Below are 25,826 nucleotides of genomic sequence, written 5' to 3' on the forward strand. Positions count from 1 at the left end.
TCTATCACAAGGTAAGTACTTATAATTACCCAGACTATTTAACACGCCAATTTTAATTCTAAGTTACTCTAGACTGACAATTCTCTTTCAATCACTACCTTCTCCTAAAACAAATAAACGAAATCCACTGTTAAGCATTGCATGCAGCTAACAGTTTCCCGTTGTCAATCAGTATTTATCAAATCAGAATCCAACTACCTTTTCATAATTATTCAAGGTATCAATATCAGAATTTAGCAACATTAACGTAGAAACAATACTCCTGGTATCACTCGGACGTCGTCCAAACCCGCATTTTACCTCTAGCCGTTGGACGTACCTTTCGTAGGTCCAGACGACTCTTTACCATTTCCCCTACTTCCCGTCGTTGTCGAGGCATTCATCATACTTGCCCGACGACAAACCTCCCATCAACACCCTGCGTATCTCCATCGTCGACGAGGCATTCATCATACTTGCCCGAAGACAACTCCTCATTACCTTCTCTCACCTAATAAAAATCGATAACAGGAGAAAGATATCGCATAAGGATTCTTAACCAGAATTCCGGAATTAATTTCACTCTGGACGTGGTCCAATCCTCATTTTACCTATAGTTGCAACGCATACTTCTACCGTAAGCACACAAGCAACTCTCTGCCTTTTCCCCTACTTCCCGTCGTTGTCGAGGCATTCATCATACTTGCCCGACGACAAACCTCCCATCAACACCCTGCGTATCTCCATCGTCGACGAGGCATTCATCATACTTGCCCGAAGACATTCTCCGTACCCCCAGACCTTCCTTTTGAATTCATATTTAAACCCAAATGAATAGACGTATCGGATATTGATATCTCACTCCCTCTAGTTCCCCTTCATGTTATCTCACGATAATCCTTATCTAACTCATTATAAATATATTATTCTCATCATTGCCTCTACCAATTAATTCAAATGCTACCCAGATCTACTGAATTAGACGTCCAAGGATTAACAAACGATGATGCAAATTCAATTATAAATATAATCATCGGGCTACTAACTGACGTTTTAGAAGGAACTATTGATATCGATCAACTCATAGTCTGCTTAGATAATCTTCATATCCCTGGTGCTCAAATAAGCGTCGAATTCACAGACGATTAAATAAATATCAAATTCATTTTATTAATTAGCCCCTGAATTATTATTATCCAGATGAATAAACAACTTCAAGGCTTAATTTGCAATACAATTTACCAATTAATACTCAATTTGATCTATGAATATTTGAATGGTAAAATAACTTTCAATCAAGTCATAACTATTTTAAACGACATCGAAGATATCGCTAATAGATTCGATACTCCCAACTAGTAACTAATACCCCACTCCTGTGACCTACAACATTCCCTAGATCCGTAACTTCGGTCCTAGCTCTCGGCGTCCCAGAGGTATAGCCGGTGTAAGCAGGTTGCCTCACAAAAATAGAGAGCGCCCGTTTTCTCACTAGCCTAGGCATAGAGAGAGAAGGGAGATCACCCAGACGTGACACACGCAACCACCCACGCACCCACCTACGCAATCATATATTTTTTCATCTATTTGCAATATGGGATACGTAACAATAACAGTAATATTATATGTAAAAATTATAGTTTACAAAACTTAATTTAAAAAAATTAATAAACTAACATCATAAATAATAAAAATAACAAACAATAATAAAACTAAAAAACTAATAAATAAATAATATTTATAATATTAATAACAATAAAATATTTATTTAATAATAAATTAATAATAAAAAAATAATATTAATAATATTAATAATAATTTATTTATATAAATAAATAATTATTTATTTATGTAAATAAATTTTTGTTATGTTTTGTGGCGGGAGAGAGAGAGAGGAAGAAGGAGGCTAAAGGGAAAGAAGATATATATCTAACCTAACCATATTATCTCTTTCTCTCTTTCTCTCTTTCTCTCTCTCTCTCTCTCTCTCTCTCTCTCTCCCTCTCTCTCTCTCTCTCTCTCTATCTATTTATCTCTCTCTGTCTCTCTTTGAAATTAAAATTTACTTACATTATGCTCACTGGTGTTGCACGCATTTTCGTTTATCTCTTTAGACATCTTGATTAATTAGAAGCCGATTTATACAATTATACGTAGTAATTAGAGATGTGTGACATTAACTACAAAGAACAGTTGAAAGAAATGTGGTACGCATAAAATAATAATATTGAAGATAAATGTTACTATAGTCAAGGCATACAAATTAAAGGTTTATTTACACGAATTGCACACATATACAAAAACACATACACAAATTTTTCAAAAATTACTTCTTGATGTAATTTTGTAAAAATCACACCTTAGGGATGAGTTTCGATTTTTTAACGTGAGTCATTTAATAAATTTATCTATAATAAATTGCTGGTTTCAAATTAAATTACGTTAAATGTCATAATGGATAGGTCAAATAAAATAGAAAATGTTATAATAAATAAAATCCGCACAACAAAGAAGGAGTCGAAGGTGTAAAATTTTACGAGAAAGGAAATAGTAATAGACGAAGTTATAACGTTGAAGAGGGAGAGTGAAGGGAGAAACGGTAGATATTTTACATATTTATATATATATAGAAATTTGTAATAATTGTGTTTAAATATTTGTAATTAATATTATTTAATAATTACACTTTTATTATATTTTTCTTATATGAAAAAAAGATTTCTAAGATATTAAAAATTCAATTATATAAAAATTATATAAAAAAAATTTATATAAATTATATAAAAATCTATATTATAAAATTATATAAAATAGATATAGATAGATAGAAAAATATATAGAATTATATAAAAAGGCTGCTGTGCGCCTGTAAAAAAAGGCTGCTGTACACCTATAAAAAAGGCTGCTGTGCGCCTGTAAAAAAAGGCTGCTGTGCCCCTGTAAAAAAAGGCTGCTGTGCGCCTATAAAAAAGGCTGCTGTGCGCCTATAATAAAAGGCTGCTGTGCGCCTATAAAAAAAGGCTGCTGTGCGCCTATAAAAAGAGGCTGCTGTGCGCCTATAAAAAGAGGCTGCTGTGCGCCTATAAAAAGAGGCTGATGTGCGCCTATAAAAAGAGGCTGCTGTGTGCCTATAAAAAAAGGCTGCTGTGCGTTTATAAAAAAAGGTTGTTGTGCGCATATAAAAAAAGGCTGCGGTGCGCCTATAAAAAAAGCTGCTGTGTGCCTATATAAAGAATTAATATAAAACATAATAAGCACGAAAAAGAAAAGATTCATCAAGAAAATCGATGAACTAATGAATAAATAATTCTTGGTCATACAGAAAGACAAATAATATTTTATATATATAGAATAATATATATATAGATTATTACGGCACTTATATAGATATATATAGATAGATATAATTTTTTTATATAAAATTAGGCAATAACATATATTTGAGAACATATATATTCAAAAATTACTATTATACATATTTAAAAAATACTCTATTGTTATTTAACAATTCGTATAATATACCTACGTATACGTCGTATACGGTACGACGTAGACAAGTATGCCTCAAAAGAGAAAAGGCGGAAATTTGTATAAATTTAATTAAAAAAAAGTACAATAGAAGTTTCAAAAGACATCGTTTAAAAGACATCATATTTGAACTAATTTTTGATCGCGCTTTATTTAGTTCTCTTTCATTATTTTTTTATGTTAATTTAAATTAAAAAGCAAATATCTTTTGAAATTTTTGCATATTTTTTATTATTATATTTGTAGGTGCATAGATATATTATTAATGCATATTGCATGTATATTTCTGAGAAAAATATCGAAATCAAATATGAATCCACAAAAACTACATGTTAATTGTGCAGTTATTTTATTAATAAAATTTAAAAAATATTCAAATCTTAGCTGGCACGAAAAATACGAAGAATTTATTAGTTTTATTAATTAATTTTTTTATATAATCAATTATCTCGTAATTTTTTATAATTAATTACCTCGTTAATTAATTTGTTGCATAAATAAGTCTTGAATCTATATATATAAGTGCCGTCCGTCTGTCTGTCTGTCTGTATGTACGCGAACTCCTTCCACATTTGTGGACCGATTTTTGTGAAACAAGTACCAAAATGTTGCAAATTTTTCGGGGGTGGCTGCTGTGGGGTTTATTTTCATTTTTAAAAAAATTTTTTTTTTCTCAAAAAGGAGGGTATGTTTTCCTGAAAATAATTTTTTCACAGATTTTTACGCCATTTACGCCAATGTGTTTAGGGTGTTCCAAAACATTGTATGTGGGTGGTTGCGTGGGTTTTGCCCACCCGCGCAACCACCCAAATAACCAACCAACGCACTTATACATTTGTTCACCGATTTTCAATAAATTCGTAAAAAAATTCAGCAAATTTTTCGGTGATGGCTACTATATATGTGATTTTTTTAACCCACCCTCGCAACCACCCACGCACCCACCTACGCACTCATACATTTGTTAACCGATTTTCAATAAATTGGTTCCAAAATTTCGCTAATTATTCGGGGATGGCTACTATATGTGATTTTTTTTGTTTTACACCTTCACCCACGCACCCACCCAAGCAATCACATATTTGTTAACCGATGTTTTCGAAATTGGTAGTCAAATTTTCGATATTTTTAAGGGATGACCATTATGGTTATTTTAAAGTTTTGCCCACCCACGCAACCACCCACGCACCCACCTACGCAATCATATATTTTTTCATCTATTTGCATGAAATTGGTAACAAAATTTCGAAAATTATTCGGGATGACTATTATATGTGATTTTTTTTAACAAACCCTCGCAACCACCCACGCACCCACCCACGTACTAATACATTTGTTCGCTGATTTTCACGAAATTGGTGAACGATTCGAAATTGGAATTAAAATTTTCAAATTTTTAATTTTTTAAGTTTTTGCTAACCCACGCAACCACCCACGCACTCATAAATTTGTTAACCGATTTTCACGAAATTGGTACCAAAATTTCGAAAATTATTCGGGGATGAATATTATATGTGATTTTTTTAGTTTTGTCTACTTACGCACCCACCCACGCATCCACACACGCATTCACACATTTATTAAACGATTTTCACTAAATTGGTACTAAAATTTCGCAAATTTTTCAAAGATGGTTACTGTATGTGATTTTTTTTTAATTTTGTCTACATACGCACCCACCAACGCACCCACTCACGCATTTACAAATTTATTGACCGATTTTCAAGAAATTGGTAGCAAAATTTAGCAAATTTATTAGAGATGGCTACTATGTGGTTTTTTTTAATTTTACACCCCAACTCACCCACCCACGCATCTACTCACGCGCGTGCGCATTTAAAAAATGTTATTTTATGTTAAAAAACTTTGTAGTTATAAAAGAGAAACATATAATTTTAATAAAATCATCTTTTGGTAGTGGCGTGATTGTTAAATGGTGTTATTAAGTAAGAGCATTTATTTATTAATGTATTGTTTTTTTTAAATCGTAAAAATTTTTAAATTATTTTGTTCAGTGAGATTTTGCAAAAATCACCCCTTAGAGGTGATGAGTTTTATTTACATGTCATTTCAGAAATGACTATCTATCTATCTATATCTATATATATATGTATATATATATATATGTAGCTGGTTTCACATATTAAATGTCATCATTGATCAAACGAATACAAATCAATTTGAAAATACAATCATGGAAGAAAATAATATACCGAAAGAAATAGAAAAAGAAATTGAAGAATTTCTAAATGGTAAATATAAATAATAATTAATTTATTTGAATAAAATAATATTTTTTTTTTAATTTGTTAATTGTTTTATTTAAATTAATATATTATCACATTAACATATAATCTAATATATTTTTTAATTAAAAAATTTCAGTAATTGAAGATGATCAAATAAATACAAATGAATTTGAAAATTCAATTGTGGAAGAAAATAATATACCGAAAGAAATAGAAAATGTTCTGATAAATAAAACAAATGGATTTGAAATTAAAAATATAACGATGAATCAATTAAATATATCAACAGAAATTGAAGAATTTCAAAATGGTAAAAATATAAACAATAATTAATTTATTTAAATAAAATATTTTTTTATAAATTTGTCAATCGTTTTATTTAAATTAATATTATTACATATATATAAAGATATAACCTAATCTATATATATAAATAAAAAATTTCAGTACTTGAAGATGGGCTAGATCATGTATTAATAATGCCATTAGAAGAATTTGAAAAACGAGAGGAGCTAAAGAAGGAGGAGTGTATGAAGAATGAATTTAAAGATAAATTTCAGAAAAAAAATAAAAAGCGGAAAGAAGATAATAATGACAATGATGAAAAAAAGGATAAACAAATTAAAAAAATATAATTTGGTATAAAATAATTATTTAAATTATTAAATATGTGTATTTTTTACATGTTTAGATATTTAATAAAAATTATATATTAAAAATTTTTATTTGTTAATTATTATTTAATAAAATTCGCTGCTTTTTAAATTTCTATACGCTAATTTAATTATTTTTTCAAAATTAATAGAATAAATATTACAACTTTTGTTTGAGATATGCCCAAATATAATATTAATAATTAAATTTTCTACAATTTGCAATATGGGATACGTAACAATAACAGTAATATTATATGTAAAAATTATAGTTTACAAACTTAATTTAAAAAAATTAATAAACTAACATCATAAATAATAAAAATAACAAACAATAATAAAACTAAAAAACTAATAAATAAATAATAAAAAAAATAATATTTATAATATTAATAACAATAAAATATTTATTTAATAATAAATTAATAATAAAAAAATAATATTAATAATATTAATAATAATTTATTTATATAAATAAATAATTATTTATTTATGTAAATAAATTTTTGTTATGTTTTGTGGCGGGAGAGAGAGAGAGGAAGAAGGAGGCTAAAGGGAAAGAAGATATATATCTAACCTAACCATATTATCTCTTTCTCTCTTTCTCTCTTTCTCTCTCTCTCTCTCTCTCTCTCTCTCTCTCTCTCTCTCTCTCTCTCTCTCTCTCTCTCTCTCTCTCTCTCTCTCTCTCTATCTATCTATTTATCTCTCTCTGTCTCTCTTTGAAATTAAAATTTACTTACATTATGCTCACTGGTGTTGCACGCATTTTCGTTTATCTCTTTAGACATCTTGATTAATTAGAAGCCGATTTATACAATTATACGTAGTAATTAGAGATGTGTGACATTAACTACAAAGAACAGTTGAAAGAAATGTGGTACGCATAAAATAATAATATTGAAGATAAATGTTACTATAGTCAAGGCATACAAATTAAAGGTTTATTTACACGAATTGCACACATATACAAAAACACATACACAAATTTTTCAAAAATTACTTCTTGATGTAATTTTGTAAAAAACACACCTTAGGGATGAGTTTCGATTTTTTAACGTGAGTCATTTAATAAATTTATCTATAATAAATTGCTGGTTTCAAATTAAATTACGTTAAATGTCATAATGGATAGGTCAAATAAAATAGAAAATGTTATAATAAATAAAATCCGCACAACAAAGAAGGAGTCGAAGGTGTAAAATTTTACGAGAAAGGAAATAGTAATAGACGAAGTTATAACGTTGAAGAGGGAGAGTGAAGGGAGAAACGGTAGATATTTTACATATTTATATATATAGAAATTTGTAATAATTGTGTTTAAATATTTATAATTAATATTATTTAATAATTACACTTTTATTATATTTTTCTTATATGAAAAAAAGATTTCTAAGATATTAAAAATTCAATTATATAAAAATTATATAAAAAAAATTTATATAAATTATATAAAAATCTATATTATAAAATTATATAAAATAGATATAGATAGATAGAAAAATATATAGAATTATATAAAAAGGCTGCTGTGCGCCTGTAAAAAAGGCTGCTGTACGCCTATAAAAAAGCTGCTGTGCGCCTGTAAAAAAAGGCTGCTGTGCCCCTGTAAAAAAAGGCTGCTGTGCGCCTATAAAAAAGGCTGCTGTGCGCCTATAATAAAAGGCTGCAGTGCGCTTATAAAAAGAGGCTGCTGTGCGCCTATAAAAAAGGCTGCTGTGCGCCTATAAAAAGAGGCTGCTGTGCGCCTATAAAAAGAGGCTGATGTGCGCCTATAAAAAGAGGCTGCTGTGTGCCTATAAAAAAAGGCTGCTGTGCGTTTATAAAAAAAGGTTGTTGTGCGCATATAAAAAAAGGCTGCGGTGCGCCTATAAAAAAAGCTGCTGTGTGCCTATATAAAGAATTAATATAAAACATAATAAGCACGAAAAAGAAAAGATTCATCAAGAAAATCGATGAACTAATGAATAAATAATTCTTGGTCATACAGAAAGACAAATAATACTTATATATATATAGAATAATATAAATATAATTATTACGGCACTTATATAGATATATATATAGATAGATATAATTTTTTTATATAAAATTAGGCAATAACATATATTTGAGAACATATATATTCAAAAATTATACATATTTAAAAAATACTCTATTGTTATTTAACAATTCGTATAATATACCTACGTATACGTCGTATACGGTACGACGTAGACAAGTATGCCTCAAAAGAGAAAAGGCGGAAATTTGTATAAAGTGAGTCGCGAAAGCAAGCGCTTACGACAAATACGAATAATTGAGAGTTTTGAGGAAAGGTCTCAACGACTTGAAGCTAATGTTCAAAGAAATTCTCAGGAGAGGATCAATGAAAATGATAACGCAAGGTCTCAACGACTCGAAGCTGATGCTCAGAGACATGCTCAGCAAAGGACCCACGAAAATGATGACGCAAAGTCTCAACGACTCGAAGCTGATGCCCAGAGACATGCTCAGCAGAGGGCCGACGAAAATGATGACGCAAGGTCTCAACAACTTGAAGCTGATGCCCAGAGACGTGCTTAAGGAAGACAAAAAGCTAAACAATTAAATCATTACATTGCGCTAATTGCCAAGGACCATGAAATAAATGTGCCAGTTTATACACTTGGCCAAATGAATGTAGAATGCCAATTTTGCAAATCGTTAAACTTTGCATGTGAAAAATCTAAAGATGGAAAATTTATATATTGTTGTCAAAAAGGCAAGCTTCAATTAAAGCCAATAATATGTCCTGATTTTCTTAAAAAATTATATAATGGAAATGATTATAAATCAAAAAATTTTATGAATAATATTCGTTCATATAACAGCGCTTTAGCTATGGCTTCAATGGGTGCGCCGGGAAATAGAAATCCATTGGATGTTGTGAACAATGCTCCTTATTGCTTAAAGATTCATGGGCAATATCATCATTTAACTTCAACAGCAATGCGCCCAGCGGATGGGCAAGCTCCGCGATTTGCACAGCTTTACTTTTTAGATACAGAAGATGCTGTAAATCATAGAATGAATAACAAAGCTAATAAGGAGTGTGATTCAGAAATAATGAAAGAGTTGTCAAGTTTTATGGTTCAATGCAATGAATTTGCAAAAACATTCAAGATGATGCGTCAGGTTGAACAAGATCTTAATCCGATAGGAAATAAAACCATAAATTTAATGTTGTCCTTTAGATAAAATCCTCAACAAGATCAAAGAAGATACAATGCTCCACAAGCAAATGAAATAGCTGTGGTCTTTAAGAATGTAGATGGTGAGCCTCCATTTGAAAGAGACGTTCGGATTTATAATAAAAATTCGAACGATGTTCAACAAATATCAATTCTAGACAAAAGGTGTGACCCAATGTGTTATCCTTTGTTATATCCATATGGTAACAATGGATGGCATTCAGAACTTAAATCATATAATCCTAAATATCCAGGATTCAAAGTAACTCAAATGGATTATTATGCTCACCTGTTAGCACCAAGATTAGAATTTAGTCAATTTAAAAAGGCAGGCAAATTGAGATGTCAATTTATACTTGATGTCTATATGAAAACTGAAGCAAATAGGCTTAATTATATTAAATTAAATCAACCTCAATTAAGAGCAGAACTTTATTCGGGATTAATGGATCACCTAGATAATCGAGCACAAAATGAAGGAATTACAGCTGGTATATCTGTGATATTACCTTCTTCATTTATGGGCAGTCCAAGAAACATGCAAGAAAGGTACCAAGATGCTATGTCTTTGGTAAGAAAGTTTGGTAAACCAGATATTTTTCTTACAATGACTTGCAATCCTCAATGCCCAGAAATTAAGGATAATCTTGATGGATGTTTAATAGAATTTCGACCAGATTTGGTCGCTAAAACATTTAACTTGGATGTCAAAGAGATTTTAAATGATCTAATTCATAATAAAATTTTTGGAAATATAATTGCTTATGCAGGTGTGATTGAATTTCAAAAAAGAGGACTTCCACATTTGCATTTACTTGCAATGTTGAGTGATGAAGATAAGCCCCGACTTCAAGAAGTTATTGACATGATGATATGGGCTGAAATCCTTGATGAAGAAAGATATTCAGAACTTAATTTAAAAATTTTGAAGCACATGATTCATGGTCCTTGTGGAGATTCCTCCCACAGATATCCTTGCACTGGAGACGATGGAAAATGTTCAAAAGGTTTTCCAAAAGAGTTTCGTGAAGAAACTAATGCTAATGTGAATGGATATCCTATGTATCAACGAAGGAATTTTGGTAAAAAATACATCGTTAGAGGCAAAGAAGTTGATAATCGATGGGTGGTGCCATATTCATCATATTTAATCATGAAATATGATCGACATATCAATTTGGAAATATGTTCATCGGTGAAGAGCGTAAAATATTTATATAAATATATTCATAAAGGATTTGACTGTGCTGCGATTGAAGTGCAAGCACGAGATGGCATAAGGCTAATTAAAATAGATGAAATTAAATCATTCCTGGATGCAAGATATATTAGTGCTCCAGAAGCAATGTGGAGACTGAACGGATACGATCTGTTTATGAGATCTCATACAGTAATCAGATTGGCAGTTCATTTGCCTAATCGTCAAATGGTTTATTTTCGAGCAGGAAATGAAGAGCAAGCTGCTCAGAGAGAGCTCACTCGAGATACTACGCTGACTGCATGGTTCAAATTAAATCAATCTGATGAAAATGCAGTGAATTTTATTTACACAAATATTCCTTATCATTATGTATATGATAAAAAAGAAACTAAGTGGAATCCACGCAAAAAAGGTGGTGAAAAAATAATTTCAAGACTCTATACAGTAAGCATAAAAGATATTGAGAGATTTTATCTCCGTCTTCTTCTACTACATGTGACTGGAGTTAAATGTTTTGAAGATTTGAGAACTGTAAATGGAATTCTTTATAATACATTTAAAGATGCAGCAATTGCAAAAAATTTGGTAGAAAATGATAATCTTTGGGGAAAAACGCTGGAAGAAGCAACAGAATCGAATATGCCTGCACAACTTCGAGAATTATTTGCTTACATTTGCATCTTTGGAACTCCAACAGATGTACTCCAACTATTTGGAATAAATATAAAGATTTCATGATTGAGGACTTTGTACATAACAATGTTGTAAATCCTGAAAATATGGCTTTAAACCATATACAAGGAATTCTGATAAATAATGGAAGTAGCTGTGAGAACTTCCAATTGCCAAATACAACTCCAATAAATATTTACGTAACAGAGTATAATGTGGATGAAGAAAGAATACGTGGTGATTATTTATTATCGACACTAAGGGCGGAATTCATAGACGTGTCTTGAAAATCAAGACGGGCTTAAGCTCGTTCTCAAGACCACGATCGATTCATAGTTCTTCCTTAAGACCGACTTTTAAGTTTAAACTTGAGCTCGGTCTTAAGTAAGCAAATAACGTTGCATAGATAAATCTTAAGAGCGAAATGGCATTATTCAATACACAGTTCTTTCTTAAGATTTGTCTTGAGCTTGTCTTCGTCAAGTCCAGTAAATAGTCGACTTGAGACGGATTTGACAGATTCCGTAGACCGTTGTCGTTTGTCGTCCACGGACGGGAACGGACGTGTTCTCATTATATCCTTTGTTAGGACTTATTTTTTTGAAAACCCATCAAGCTCATTTATACCAGCTCGAAACTAATACAGAAGATAATCTGGCAGCTTCAACAGACGAAGAGCCCTCGAGGGGACTTTCATCAATCATAACTTCTCGCAGCAGGTTAATAAAATTTGTTAATAAAATTTAGGTTTTAAAACAGCGTTTTGTCTGCTTCATAGACATATTAACATAGACTGCTCATAAGGGTAGTGGGGGCGTCCTCCCGAGGGAAAAAGACAGCATGAATTTACTTGGGTGTCTGTTTTCTTCTGGAGTGGACGTGAACCTATAACCTAACCTAGCCTTTCATACTATCCTTTTTCCTCAGACACCCAAGTTCATACTATCTTTTTCCCTCAAAAGGAGGCCTCCACCACCCTTATAAGCAGTCTTGAGCAGTCTATGTTAATATGTCTATGGTCTGCTTAAACTAAATGAGTTCCTGTATAAATTATAGTTTTACAACATACATATCGCTCATTAAATACCACAACGTCATAACTCCAAAATTATCTTTTTTGAGTTGTCTGCAAAAAAAGAATTCTGATGAGAATTCAATACACTGAGTGAATAGCTAATGATACTTTTATTCCTCTACAATCAGTAGATGATTAAATCGTTACATCAAAATCGCATATCAAGATGACATTACAAAATTTATATTATTTAAAACATTCAAACTAGAAAACTTTGTTTTTTGAGTTATGACGTTAAATTCAATGAGCGATGTGGGTATATTCTCTTAAAACAAATTACTATTACTATGGTACTACACAGGTTGTCTCGCTGCATGAAGAACATGTGCTCTTGTCCACACATTCCTAACAGCTATTATCCTACTTATTCCTTGATGTGAAAGCTCCATACAAGTTCCATAAAAGTCCTGATAAAAGTGTTAAACGAAAATTTTTTCCAATGGCAACTAAAAGAGTTATTTATTCTGATTTAGAGAAAAAGGTGTTTCTCGAAATTTTAAAAAAGTATAAGCATACTATTGAATCAAAAGGAACAAATTCGTCAACGTTAAAAGAAAAATCAGAGGCTTGGTCTATGATTACACAAGAATATAATGAGTCTTCATTAATTTATAATAAGGTATTTTAAGAATATTTCATACAGCAGTTCCTCGAATTTGTCATTTTCTTAATATTACAATGTTTTATGTTGCAGAGAGATGTTTCACAATTAAAGAAATACTGGTCTAACTTGAAACAACAAAACAAGAACATTTTAACAGCTGAAAGACAAGCAAGATTTCTTACTGGTGGAGGGCCAGAAAAAAATGTTGGTGAAGTTGATTCAGATGTTTTGGACATAATACCTAGCCTTATGACTACAGCACCAACAATTTCTTCGAGTAATTTTACAAGGAATGAGTCTATAGGTACTGTTAAAATGTTTTTAAATAATACATGCATATAAATGTTAATGAAATTATTTGTTAAACGAATGAATAATTATTGATTATTTTAGATCGACAAAAACAAATTTTCAAAGCAGTTAAGCAAAATAATATAACAACACTAAACGAATTTGATAATGAACATTTGAAGAAAACACAAGTACCATCAACTTCATCATGCAGTCAACATGAATCAGCATCTGACTTAAGTAAGCTAAAAATTAATTAATTTACAATCACAAATGGTAGTTTCTCTTATTCCTTATATTATTCACATATCGATTTAATATTCATTTATTATTGATAAGATTAGTATTATGTTAATTGTATATTTATTTTTTCAGATACTAATATAATGATCATAGACGGGAACGAAGATGAAGAAGCTCAATATTCAATTGTTCATGTAGAAGATGTTGAAGATAATATACAGAAAGCACCTAATAATCAATCTGGTAAGAAAATACCAAACGTTATTTAAAACTAAATACTGTTTAAAAAAAATACTCTTAACATTTAAATGCAACTTAAAATTATGTTTTAGATGTAATGACTATTGAAAGAAATAATATATATCTTGATTCAAAGAGAACAAATCATACGGACTCATTAAACTCTAAATCAAAAAAGTCGAAAGTGGACAGAAATAACGTAATATGTGAAAAAGAATTAGAGTTAGCAAATATTAAGATCAATCATGAAATCGAAATATGTAAATTAAGAAAGCAACGTGAAGAGTTCATAAATGAATTGACAATTAGAAAATTATTATTAGAGGAAAAAGAATTAAAAGAGCGAGTAAAATTAGCGAAGTTTCGTGCTCAAAAAGAGATGTAAGTAATTACTTTTTTTTATTAAATAATTAAATAATTTATCAAACATAAAGATCGACCATCGGTCTGCAGACAATCACACAAAAATTATTATTAGGTACCAAGATCCGCTGCAGACCGATAGTCGATCTCATCTTTATGTTTGACATTTTCATTGATCATTTATCATTTATCATTGTAAATAATTTATATTTTTTTATTTTAGGGGACATCATTATTTTTCAGCTGATGATAAGTAAATGATTACATAGGGTACTTTCCAATTCATGCATGCGATGCGCATGAAGTAACAGAAAATTTATAATATGCATGACATAAATTATATTTTTATATGAAAATAAAAATGCTATTAAATATCAAATCATATAATAATGTGTATTATATTAAATTCCTTCCCTTTTTTGTATATATTATTTGGTATGGATATTTTTAGATTGTCAATTGTTCATTAATTATGTTAACCAAATCTGCAGTTTCATCTTTCGCCTTTCATTTCACGCATAGTATTTCGAAAAATAAAAAGAAGCAATTAAAACCGTACAATTTATTCTTTATAAAAGGTAAGTACTACAGATTTTTTACAGATATACATATATACATAATAACATTCTTATATATGTAACTTATATCCATAATAATATATATGACCGTATAAACATAACATATTGTATATTACTATTAATCACTATTACTATACATTTTAGATAAGAACATGGAATTAAACAATATATGTGGTCAATTTGACATAAATTTATTTGACAATTCTGATTTATCTTCTGATTCATCTTCGGATGACGAGAATAATGAAATTCGAATAATACGCATAAAACGATATATTCGAGATGCGATGAATCCATTCACTGCCTACTACGAACATGAATTTCATCTTAGATATAGATTTTCTAAAAATTGTGTTATGAACGGATTACTGCCTTTAGTTGTCGAAAGTTTAACAAAGCCTGATATGCGAGGTCTACCTATTGATCCAGTTATCCAATTGCTCATTTGTTTACGATTTTATGCTACTGGCAATTTTCAGGTAATTTTCTATATTGCATCTTCAAACATTAAAGACAAACGGTACAAATATTTTTAAAATATTGTTTCATAATTTATTTTATTATTTAGACAGTAAATGGAGATCTCATGATATTACCACAACCGACAATAAGCAGGATTGTGTTTAGAGTAACGGTTGTATTAGCAGCTTACCTTAACACTTATGTAAAATTTACAACAAACCAAGCAGCCATTCAGGAAAATCGAAGACTCTTTAAAGAATTAGGGTATGGACAAGGAGCTATCGGACTTCCTCATATTGATGGAGCGATAGACTGCACCCATGTAAGACTAGTAGGTAACAATTTTGGAGGACTTGCTGAAACATACAGAAACAGAAAAGGATATTTTTCTTTAAATGTCCAGGTAAAAACATGAAGCTGAATAATATATATAAAAGTGCGAAAAACATAGTAATGCAAATCAAGTTTTATAAACTATTGATTTGTGTGTATAAGTGCAATCTACATATACATTGTATAGCACGCATCTATGCAATCAGTATTTTACAAAACTTGACTTACGTTCATGCTCTAAATAAAAAAAGTGAATAGAAATATTGTAATGTGCAAAAAAGAATAACAATTAGCGAATATTTAAATTAATCATGAAATCGAAATGTGTCAATTAAGACAGCAACGTGAAGAATTTATAAATAAAATGACAAAATATTATTATTAGAGGAAAAAGAACTAATAATATTTTTCAAATATTATTCTCTTTCTGTAAAAGGCTATTGTGGGACCACGAATGGAATTTTTGGACCTTGTCCCAGAATGGCCTGGAAGTCAACACGACAGCCGAATCTTCCAAAATTCTCGAGTTTTTATGCGATATCAACAACGCGAATTGGCAGGAATATTGGTTGGGGATGCAGGATATCCTTGTCTCCCATTTCTCTTGACACCCTTTAGAAATCCACAGAATGAAGAAGAACAGAGGTAAAGAGTAATTCTAAATAAATTTATTTAAATAAATTTAAATAACCATAGAAAGATAAAAATTGGGCAAAGAGAGAACAACGCGGTTATTAGTGCGTGAAAAGTCAGAAAGACAATAATTTAATATTCTTAAAGATACATTAAGCGCGAACGTTTCGGCTTATGTAACATTTAATTTTGCAGAGACCTAAATTTAATTGTTGTTAAATTTAAATTTAAATAAATATATAATCATACGCCGTTAAAAATTTAATATTATATAATAAGAGTATATAATAAATAATATCTATTTTCATTATATACAGATATAATCAAATTCAATCACGAACGAGAATGGTTGTGGAGAGAACGTTTGGAGTTTGGAAGAGACGATTTCCTTGTTTAGCTAGAGGATTATCTTTAAAACTAATAACATGTACAGCAATTGTATCAGCTTGTGCAGTTTTGCACAATTTATCCTTACAATTTAGAGATATTCTCCCAGAAGAACCAGATGACGATGCAATTGAAAATGAAAATGTCGAAGAATTGCATCATAATGATCCTCATTGGCAGCCTGTTGATGGATTTATTGTTAGGCAGAACGTAGTTCGTGATTTGTTCCAGTAAATTGACTTAATTATATACAGTGTATCGTTGCAAGTATAAACTAAGGGCCTGATCTAACAATTGAAAGTAGTGAAGCATTAATTCACATATCTAGATTATGCAATTATAGTTTTTCTAACTTTAACAATAAGATGCTAAATCAACAACATCCACTCTTGAACACCATAGATTCCTATATAGAGCCACTTTTAAAGCGCGTCTTCAACAAATCCAATGTGTTTAAAAAGTGTTATAAAAAGTGCCCGATTCTGTTGTTTCCTGTAATCTAATCTACACTGTGCAGTTGTTACATTAAAAGATGGATGAAATGCGCATTCTAAGCAATATAGAGCCCGCTCAATAAATTCCGCTGCCATTGGTAAATCCTCACTCAATTTACACAGTTCAGCTATCTGCAGGAGAGCGTCTACATGATAAGAATGTATGTTTATTATGCTCTGAAATATAATAATCTGTATTAACATTTATATTGTGTGTATATATATACATATATGCATTGTGTGAATATTAATATAAATAAAAAATATTTTTGTTAGAGTTTTCCACAGTACATATTATATTTGATAAATAAAATATCAAAGATATGTTATACTATTATATTTATAATATCAAAGATATGATAAATAAAAAATCAAAGATATGTTATACTATTATGATATGACAAATCTAATATAATTTACACTATTCACTTACAATTATGTTCTCTGGATTTAAACTTTCAACAGCTTGCAAAAATTTTAATTGTATCTGTTTGTACGAAGTGCTATGCTTATATACAAAATACTGTACATTCCCTGTAGTCTCTATAGAATAATCCAAGGACATTGTTAATCCAGATTTACCAATCGATGGCCAATTATCTCGTGGGCAAACCAACCATGTCTTTTTCAAGTGTCCAAGACGGCCTCTATTTTTTTTTTTGCTATAAGAGAAGAGAAGATAATTTTTTTCATTTAATAATTTAGAAATTATGTATATGTAAGTATGTATAATTATAGGTATACCTTCGCTCAGCTTGTACAGTTTTACTATCAAAGATTCTCTTCAATTCATTATATGGATTCAAGTGTTTGTGCTGTATGATCAATATGTCTTCTTTAGATTTTTTATTAATCCACTGTGGCTCTAAAACTTGATTACTACAACTCGGTAGCGGCTCTCCAAGTAATTTGTTCACCTCCCATATGCTTCGCTCAATCTCATCTTCATTGCATTCCACATCATATTGTTGACTCTTGGCTTTCTTATTCTCCAATTTCTTACGTTTTTTCTTCTTTTTTCCAGATTTCGTGTCATTGCAATTCGTATCTAAAGCCTCGTCTTGTTTATCACTGGCATCTTGTCTATCGTTGTCAGAGCTCTGATTTAACTGTGGATACGAGTTTTATCATTAACATCATTCTCGTCATTCGAAGACGAGAAATTTTGTAAAATATTAATGAAAAAACGTGTATATACCTTTGTACAATACACACGGAATATCTCGTCGTGTTATGCAGCGTTTTCATATAAATTCTTGTAGATCTTTATCATAATTGGTCAAAAAGCTTGGAATCCCGAACATTACCGAAGATGTATTCTTAAGCACGGACTTCGTCAAGATGGACTTAAGCTCAAACTCGTGTTCTTAAGAATTATATTAGGGGCGGAATTCATAGACGTGTCTTGAAAATCAAGACGGGCTTAAGCTCGTTCTCAAGACCACGATCGATTCATAGTTCTTCCTTAAGACCGACTTTTAAGTTTAAACTTGAGCTCGGTCTTAAGTAAGCAAATAACGTTGCATAGATAAATCTTAAGAGCGAAATGGCATTATTCAATACACAGTTCTTTCTTAAGATTTGTCTTGAGCTTGTCTTCGTCAAGTCCAGTAAATAGTCGACTTGAGACGGATTTGACAGATTCCGTAGACCGTTGTCGTTTGTCGTCCACGGACGGGAACGGACGTGTTCTCATTATATCCTTTGTTAGGACTTATTTTTTTGAAAACCCATCAAGCTCATTTATACCAGCTCGAAACTAATACAGAAGATAATCTGGCAGCTTCAACAGACGAAGAGCCCTCGAGGGGACTTTCATCAATCATAACTTCTCGCAGCAGGTTAATAAAATTTGTTAATAAAATTTAGGTTTTAAAACAGCGTTTTGTCTGCTTCATAGACATATTAACATAGACTGCTCATAAGGGTAGTGGGGGCGTCCTCCCGAGGGAAAAAGACAGCATGAATTTACTTGGGTGTCTGTTTTCTTCTGGAGTGGACGTGAACCTATAACCTAACCTAGCCTTTCATACTATCCTTTTTCCTCAGACACCCAAGTTCATACTATCTTTTTCCCTCAAAAGGAGGCCTCCACCACCCTTATAAGCAGTCTTGAGCAGTCTATGTTAATATGTCTATGGTCTGCTTAAACTAAATGAGTTCCTGTATAAATTATAGTTTTACAACATACATATCGCTCATTAAATACCACAACGTCATAACTCCAAAATTATCTTTTTTGAGTTGTCTGCAAAAAAAGAATTCTGATGAGAATTCAATACACTGAGTGAATAGCTAATGATACTTTTATTCCTCTACAATCAGTAGATGATTAAATCGTTACATCAAAATCGCATATCAAGATGACATTACAAAATTTATATTATTTAAAACATTCAAACTAGAAAACTTTGTTTTTTGAGTTATGACGTTAAATTCAATGAGCGATGTGGGTATATTCTCTTAAAACAAATTACTATTACTATGGTACTACACAGGTTGTCTCGCTGCATGAAGAACATGTGCTCTTGTCCACACATTCCTAACAGCTATTATCCTACTTATTCCTTGATGTGAAAGCTCCATACAAGTTCCATAAAAGTCCTGATAAAAGTGTTAAACGAAAATTTTTTCCAATGGCAACTAAAAGAGTTATTTATTCTGATTTAGAGAAAAAGGTGTTTCTCGAAATTTTAAAAAAGTATAAGCATACTATTGAATCAAAAGGAACAAATTCGTCAACGTTAAAAGAAAAATCAGAGGCTTGGTCTATGATTACACAAGAATATAATGAGTCTTCATTAATTTATAATAAGGTATTTTAAGAATATTTCATACAGCAGTTCCTCGAATTTGTCATTTTCTTAATATTACAATGTTTTATGTTGCAGAGAGATGTTTCACAATTAAAGAAATACTGGTCTAACTTGAAACAACAAAACAAGAACATTTTAACAGCTGAAAGACAAGCAAGATTTCTTACTGGTGGAGGGCCAGAAAAAAATGTTGGTGAAGTTGATTCAGATGTTTTGGACATAATACCTAGCCTTATGACTACAGCACCAACAATTTCTTCGAGTAATTTTACAAGGAATGAGTCTATAGGTACTGTTAAAATGTTTTTAAATAATACATGCATATAAATGTTAATGAAATTATTTGTTAAACGAATGAATAATTATTGATTATTTTAGATCGACAAAAACAAATTTTCAAAGCAGTTAAGCAAAATAATATAACAACACTAAACGAATTTGATAATGAACATTTGAAGAAAACACAAGTACCATCAACTTCATCATGCAGTCAACATGAATCAGCATCTGACTTAAGTAAGCTAAAAATTAATTAATTTACAATCACAAATGGTAGTTTCTCTTATTCCTTATATTATTCACATATCGATTTAATATTCATTTATTATTGATAAGATTAGTATTATGTTAATTGTATATTTATTTTTTCAGATACTAATATAATGATCATAGACGGGAACGAAGATGAAGAAGCTCAATATTCAATTGTTCATGTAGAAGATGTTGAAGATAATATACAGAAAGCACCTAATAATCAATCTGGTAAGAAAATACCAAACGTTATTTAAAACTAAATACTGTTTAAAAAAAATACTCTTAACATTTAAATGCAACTTAAAATTATGTTTTAGATGTAATGACTATTGAAAGAAATAATATATATCTTGATTCAAAGAGAACAAATCATACGGACTCATTAAACTCTAAATCAAAAAAGTCGAAAGTGGACAGAAATAACGTAATATGTGAAAAAGAATTAGAGTTAGCAAATATTAAGATCAATCATGAAATCGAAATATGTAAATTAAGAAAGCAACGTGAAGAGTTCATAAATGAATTGACAATTAGAAAATTATTATTAGAGGAAAAAGAATTAAAAGAGCGAGTAAAATTAGCGAAGTTTCGTGCTCAAAAAGAGATGTAAGTAATTACTTTTTTTTATTAAATAATTAAATAATTTATCAAACATAAAGATCGACCATCGGTCTGCAGACAATCACACAAAAATTATTATTAGGTACCAAGATCCGCTGCAGACCGATAGTCGATCTCATCTTTATGTTTGACATTTTCATTGATCATTTATCATTTATCATTGTAAATAATTTATATTTTTTTATTTTAGGGGACATCATTATTTTTCAGCTGATGATAAGTAAATGATTACATAGGGTACTTTCCAATTCATGCATGCGATGCGCATGAAGTAACAGAAAATTTATAATATGCATGACATAAATTATATTTTTATATGAAAATAAAAATGCTATTAAATATCAAATCATATAATAATGTGTATTATATTAAATTCCTTCCCTTTTTTGTATATATTATTTGGTATGGATATTTTTAGATTGTCAATTGTTCATTAATTATGTTAACCAAATCTGCAGTTTCATCTTTCGCCTTTCATTTCACGCATAGTATTTCGAAAAATAAAAAGAAGCAATTAAAACCGTACAATTTATTCTTTATAAAAGGTAAGTACTACAGATTTTTTACAGATATACATATATACATAATAACATTCTTATATATGTAACTTATATCCATAATAATATATATGACCGTATAAACATAACATATTGTATATTACTATTAATCACTATTACTATACATTTTAGATAAGAACATGGAATTAAACAATATATGTGGTCAATTTGACATAAATTTATTTGACAATTCTGATTTATCTTCTGATTCATCTTCGGATGACGAGAATAATGAAATTCGAATAATACGCATAAAACGATATATTCGAGATGCGATGAATCCATTCACTGCCTACTACGAACATGAATTTCATCTTAGATATAGATTTTCTAAAAATTGTGTTATGAACGGATTACTGCCTTTAGTTGTCGAAAGTTTAACAAAGCCTGATATGCGAGGTCTACCTATTGATCCAGTTATCCAATTGCTCATTTGTTTACGATTTTATGCTACTGGCAATTTTCAGGTAATTTTCTATATTGCATCTTCAAACATTAAAGACAAACGGTACAAATATTTTTAAAATATTGTTTCATAATTTATTTTATTATTTAGACAGTAAATGGAGATCTCATGATATTACCACAACCGACAATAAGCAGGATTGTGTTTAGAGTAACGGTTGTATTAGCAGCTTACCTTAACACTTATGTAAAATTTACAACAAACCAAGCAGCCATTCAGGAAAATCGAAGACTCTTTAAAGAATTAGGGTATGGACAAGGAGCTATCGGACTTCCTCATATTGATGGAGCGATAGACTGCACCCATGTAAGACTAGTAGGTAACAATTTTGGAGGACTTGCTGAAACATACAGAAACAGAAAAGGATATTTTTCTTTAAATGTCCAGGTAAAAACATGAAGCTGAATAATATATATAAAAGTGCGAAAAACATAGTAATGCAAATCAAGTTTTATAAACTATTGATTTGTGTGTATAAGTGCAATCTACATATACATTGTATAGCACGCATCTATGCAATCAGTATTTTACAAAACTTGACTTACGTTCATGCTCTAAATAAAAAAAGTGAATAGAAATATTGTAATGTGCAAAAAAGAATAACAATTAGCGAATATTTAAATTAATCATGAAATCGAAATGTGTCAATTAAGACAGCAACGTGAAGAATTTATAAATAAAATGACAAAATATTATTATTAGAGGAAAAAGAACTAATAATATTTTTCAAATATTATTCTCTTTCTGTAAAAGGCTATTGTGGGACCACGAATGGAATTTTTGGACCTTGTCCCAGAATGGCCTGGAAGTCAACACGACAGCCGAATCTTCCAAAATTCTCGAGTTTTTATGCGATATCAACAACGCGAATTGGCAGGAATATTGGTTGGGGATGCAGGATATCCTTGTCTCCCATTTCTCTTGACACCCTTTAGAAATCCACAGAATGAAGAAGAACAGAGGTAAAGAGTAATTCTAAATAAATTTATTTAAATAAATTTAAATAACCATAGAAAGATAAAAATTGGGCAAAGAGAGAACAACGCGGTTATTAGTGCGTGAAAAGTCAGAAAGACAATAATTTAATATTCTTAAAGATACATTAAGCGCGAACGTTTCGGCTTATGTAACATTTAATTTTGCAGAGACCTAAATTTAATTGTTGTTAAATTTAAATTTAAATAAATATATAATCATACGCCGTTAAAAATTTAATATTATATAATAAGAGTATATAATAAATAATATCTATTTTCATTATATACAGATATAATCAAATTCAATCACGAACGAGAATGGTTGTGGAGAGAACGTTTGGAGTTTGGAAGAGACGATTTCCTTGTTTAGCTAGAGGATTATCTTTAAAACTAATAACATGTACAGCAATTGTATCAGCTTGTGCAGTTTTGCACAATTTATCCTTACAATTTAGAGATATTCTCCCAGAAGAACCAGATGACGATGCAATTGAAAATGAAAATGTCGAAGAATTGCATCATAATGATCCTCATTGGCAGCCTGTTGATGGATTTATTGTTAGGCAGAACGTAGTTCGTGATTTGTTCCAGTAAATTGACTTAATTATATACAGTGTATCGTTGCAAGTATAAACTAAGGGCCTGATCTAACAATTGAAAGTAGTGAAGCATTAATTCACATATCTAGATTATGCAATTATAGTTTTTCTAACTTTAACAATAAGATGCTAAATCAACAACATCCACTCTTGAACACCATAGATTCCTATATAGAGCCACTTTTAAAGCGCGTCTTCAACAAATCCAATGTGTTTAAAAAGTGTTATAAAAAGTGCCCGATTCTGTTGTTTCCTGTAATCTAATCTACACTGTGCAGTTGTTACATTAAAAGATGGATGAAATGCGCATTCTAAGCAATATAGAGCCCGCTCAATAAATTCCGCTGCCATTGGTAAATCCTCACTCAATTTACACAGTTCAGCTATCTGCAGGAGAGCGTCTACATGATAAGAATGTATGTTTATTATGCTCTGAAATATAATAATCTGTATTAACATTTATATTGTGTGTATATATATACATATATGCATTGTGTGAATATTAATATAAATAAAAAATATTTTTGTTAGAGTTTTCCACAGTACATATTATATTTGATAAATAAAATATCAAAGATATGTTATACTATTATATTTATAATATCAAAGATATGATAAATAAAAAATCAAAGATATGTTATACTATTATGATATGACAAATCTAATATAATTTACACTATTCACTTACAATTATGTTCTCTGGATTTAAACTTTCAACAGCTTGCAAAAATTTTAATTGTATCTGTTTGTACGAAGTGCTATGCTTATATACAAAATACTGTACATTCCCTGTAGTCTCTATAGAATAATCCAAGGACATTGTTAATCCAGATTTACCAATCGATGGCCAATTATCTCGTGGGCAAACCAACCATGTCTTTTTCAAGTGTCCAAGACGGCCTCTATTTTTTTTTTTGCTATAAGAGAAGAGAAGATAATTTTTTTCATTTAATAATTTAGAAATTATGTATATGTAAGTATGTATAATTATAGGTATACCTTCGCTCAGCTTGTACAGTTTTACTATCAAAGATTCTCTTCAATTCATTATATGGATTCAAGTGTTTGTGCTGTATGATCAATATGTCTTCTTTAGATTTTTTATTAATCCACTGTGGCTCTAAAACTTGATTACTACAACTCGGTAGCGGCTCTCCAAGTAATTTGTTCACCTCCCATATGCTTCGCTCAATCTCATCTTCATTGCATTCCACATCATATTGTTGACTCTTGGCTTTCTTATTCTCCAATTTCTTACGTTTTTTCTTCTTTTTTCCAGATTTCGTGTCATTGCAATTCGTATCTAAAGCCTCGTCTTGTTTATCACTGGCATCTTGTCTATCGTTGTCAGAGCTCTGATTTAACTGTGGATACGAGTTTTATCATTAACATCATTCTCGTCATTCGAAGACGAGAAATTTTGTAAAATATTAATGAAAAAACGTGTATATACCTTTGTACAATACACACGGAATATCTCGTCGTGTTATGCAGCGTTTTCATATAAATTCTTGTAGATCTTTATCATAATTGGTCAAAAAGCTTGGAATCCCGAACATTACCGAAGATGTATTCTTAAGCACGGACTTCGTCAAGATGGACTTAAGCTCAAACTCGTGTTCTTAAGATTTATCTATGCATGTGAAACTATCTTAAGATGGTTTTCGATCTTAAGACCGTCCTTGCCAAGACCATGCTTAAGACAAGTTTCGAGCAACGTCTATGAATTCCGCCCTAAATGCTGAGCAAAAGCACGTGTACGATATAGTCATGCGAGCAATTGAAAATGAAAATGAAACTCAGAGGTTATTTTTTATTGACGGGTTTGCAGGAAGTGGTAAAACATACCTATTTAACACATTTTTAAGTTATTCGAGGAAGAAACGAAATAATTCTTCCATGTGCTTCAACTGGAATTGCAGCCACACTTCTGAAAGGAGGAAGAACTTATCACTCTCTGTTTAAGCTTTCAATCCCAATTGATGATGGAGCTAAATCAAATATTAAAGGAAATTCTCAAGGTGCACGAGAATTGATTAATGCCAAATTAATCATATGG

General features: G+C 30.5%; 4 protein-coding genes across 4 annotated transcripts; 2 read left to right on the forward strand and 2 right to left on the reverse strand.

Moving 5' to 3' along the window:
* Positions 1–13,850: 13,850 nt before the first annotated feature.
* LOC145947056 (uncharacterized) lies at positions 13,851–14,567 on the forward strand. Its single transcript, XM_083056829.1, has 3 exons — positions 13,851–13,950; positions 14,040–14,328; positions 14,534–14,567. Exons 1-3 carry the CDS (start codon positions 13,851–13,853, stop codon positions 14,565–14,567), a joined length of 423 nt encoding a protein of 140 aa, XP_082912955.1.
* Positions 14,568–17,125: 2,558 nt separating this feature from the next.
* LOC145947057 (ribosome quality control complex subunit TCF25-like) lies at positions 17,126–19,023 on the reverse strand. Its single transcript, XM_083056830.1, has 4 exons — positions 18,964–19,023; positions 17,942–18,306; positions 17,631–17,859; positions 17,126–17,374 (listed from the first exon to the last, which is right to left on the reverse strand). The coding sequence occupies exons 1-4, from the start codon at positions 19,021–19,023 to the stop codon at positions 17,126–17,128; spliced, it is 903 nt and encodes a 300-aa protein (XP_082912956.1).
* A 1,652-nt stretch (positions 19,024–20,675) lies between these two features.
* Positions 20,676–21,392, forward strand: LOC145947058 (uncharacterized). Its single transcript, XM_083056832.1, has 3 exons — positions 20,676–20,775; positions 20,865–21,153; positions 21,359–21,392. Exons 1-3 carry the CDS (start codon positions 20,676–20,678, stop codon positions 21,390–21,392), a joined length of 423 nt encoding a protein of 140 aa, XP_082912958.1.
* Positions 21,393–23,950: 2,558 nt separating this feature from the next.
* LOC145947059 (ribosome quality control complex subunit TCF25-like) lies at positions 23,951–25,462 on the reverse strand. Its single transcript, XM_083056833.1, has 4 exons — positions 25,454–25,462; positions 24,767–25,131; positions 24,456–24,684; positions 23,951–24,199 (listed from the first exon to the last, which is right to left on the reverse strand). The coding sequence occupies exons 1-4, from the start codon at positions 25,460–25,462 to the stop codon at positions 23,951–23,953; spliced, it is 852 nt and encodes a 283-aa protein (XP_082912959.1).
* Positions 25,463–25,826: the final 364 nt, after the last annotated feature.

This window comes from Prenolepis imparis, unplaced genomic scaffold (genome assembly GCF_030444845.1).
Source record: "Prenolepis imparis isolate NDT839.2.m4 unplaced genomic scaffold, iyPreImpa1.0 SCAF_40, whole genome shotgun sequence".
NCBI classification, from domain to species: Eukaryota; Metazoa; Arthropoda; class Insecta; order Hymenoptera; family Formicidae; genus Prenolepis; species Prenolepis imparis.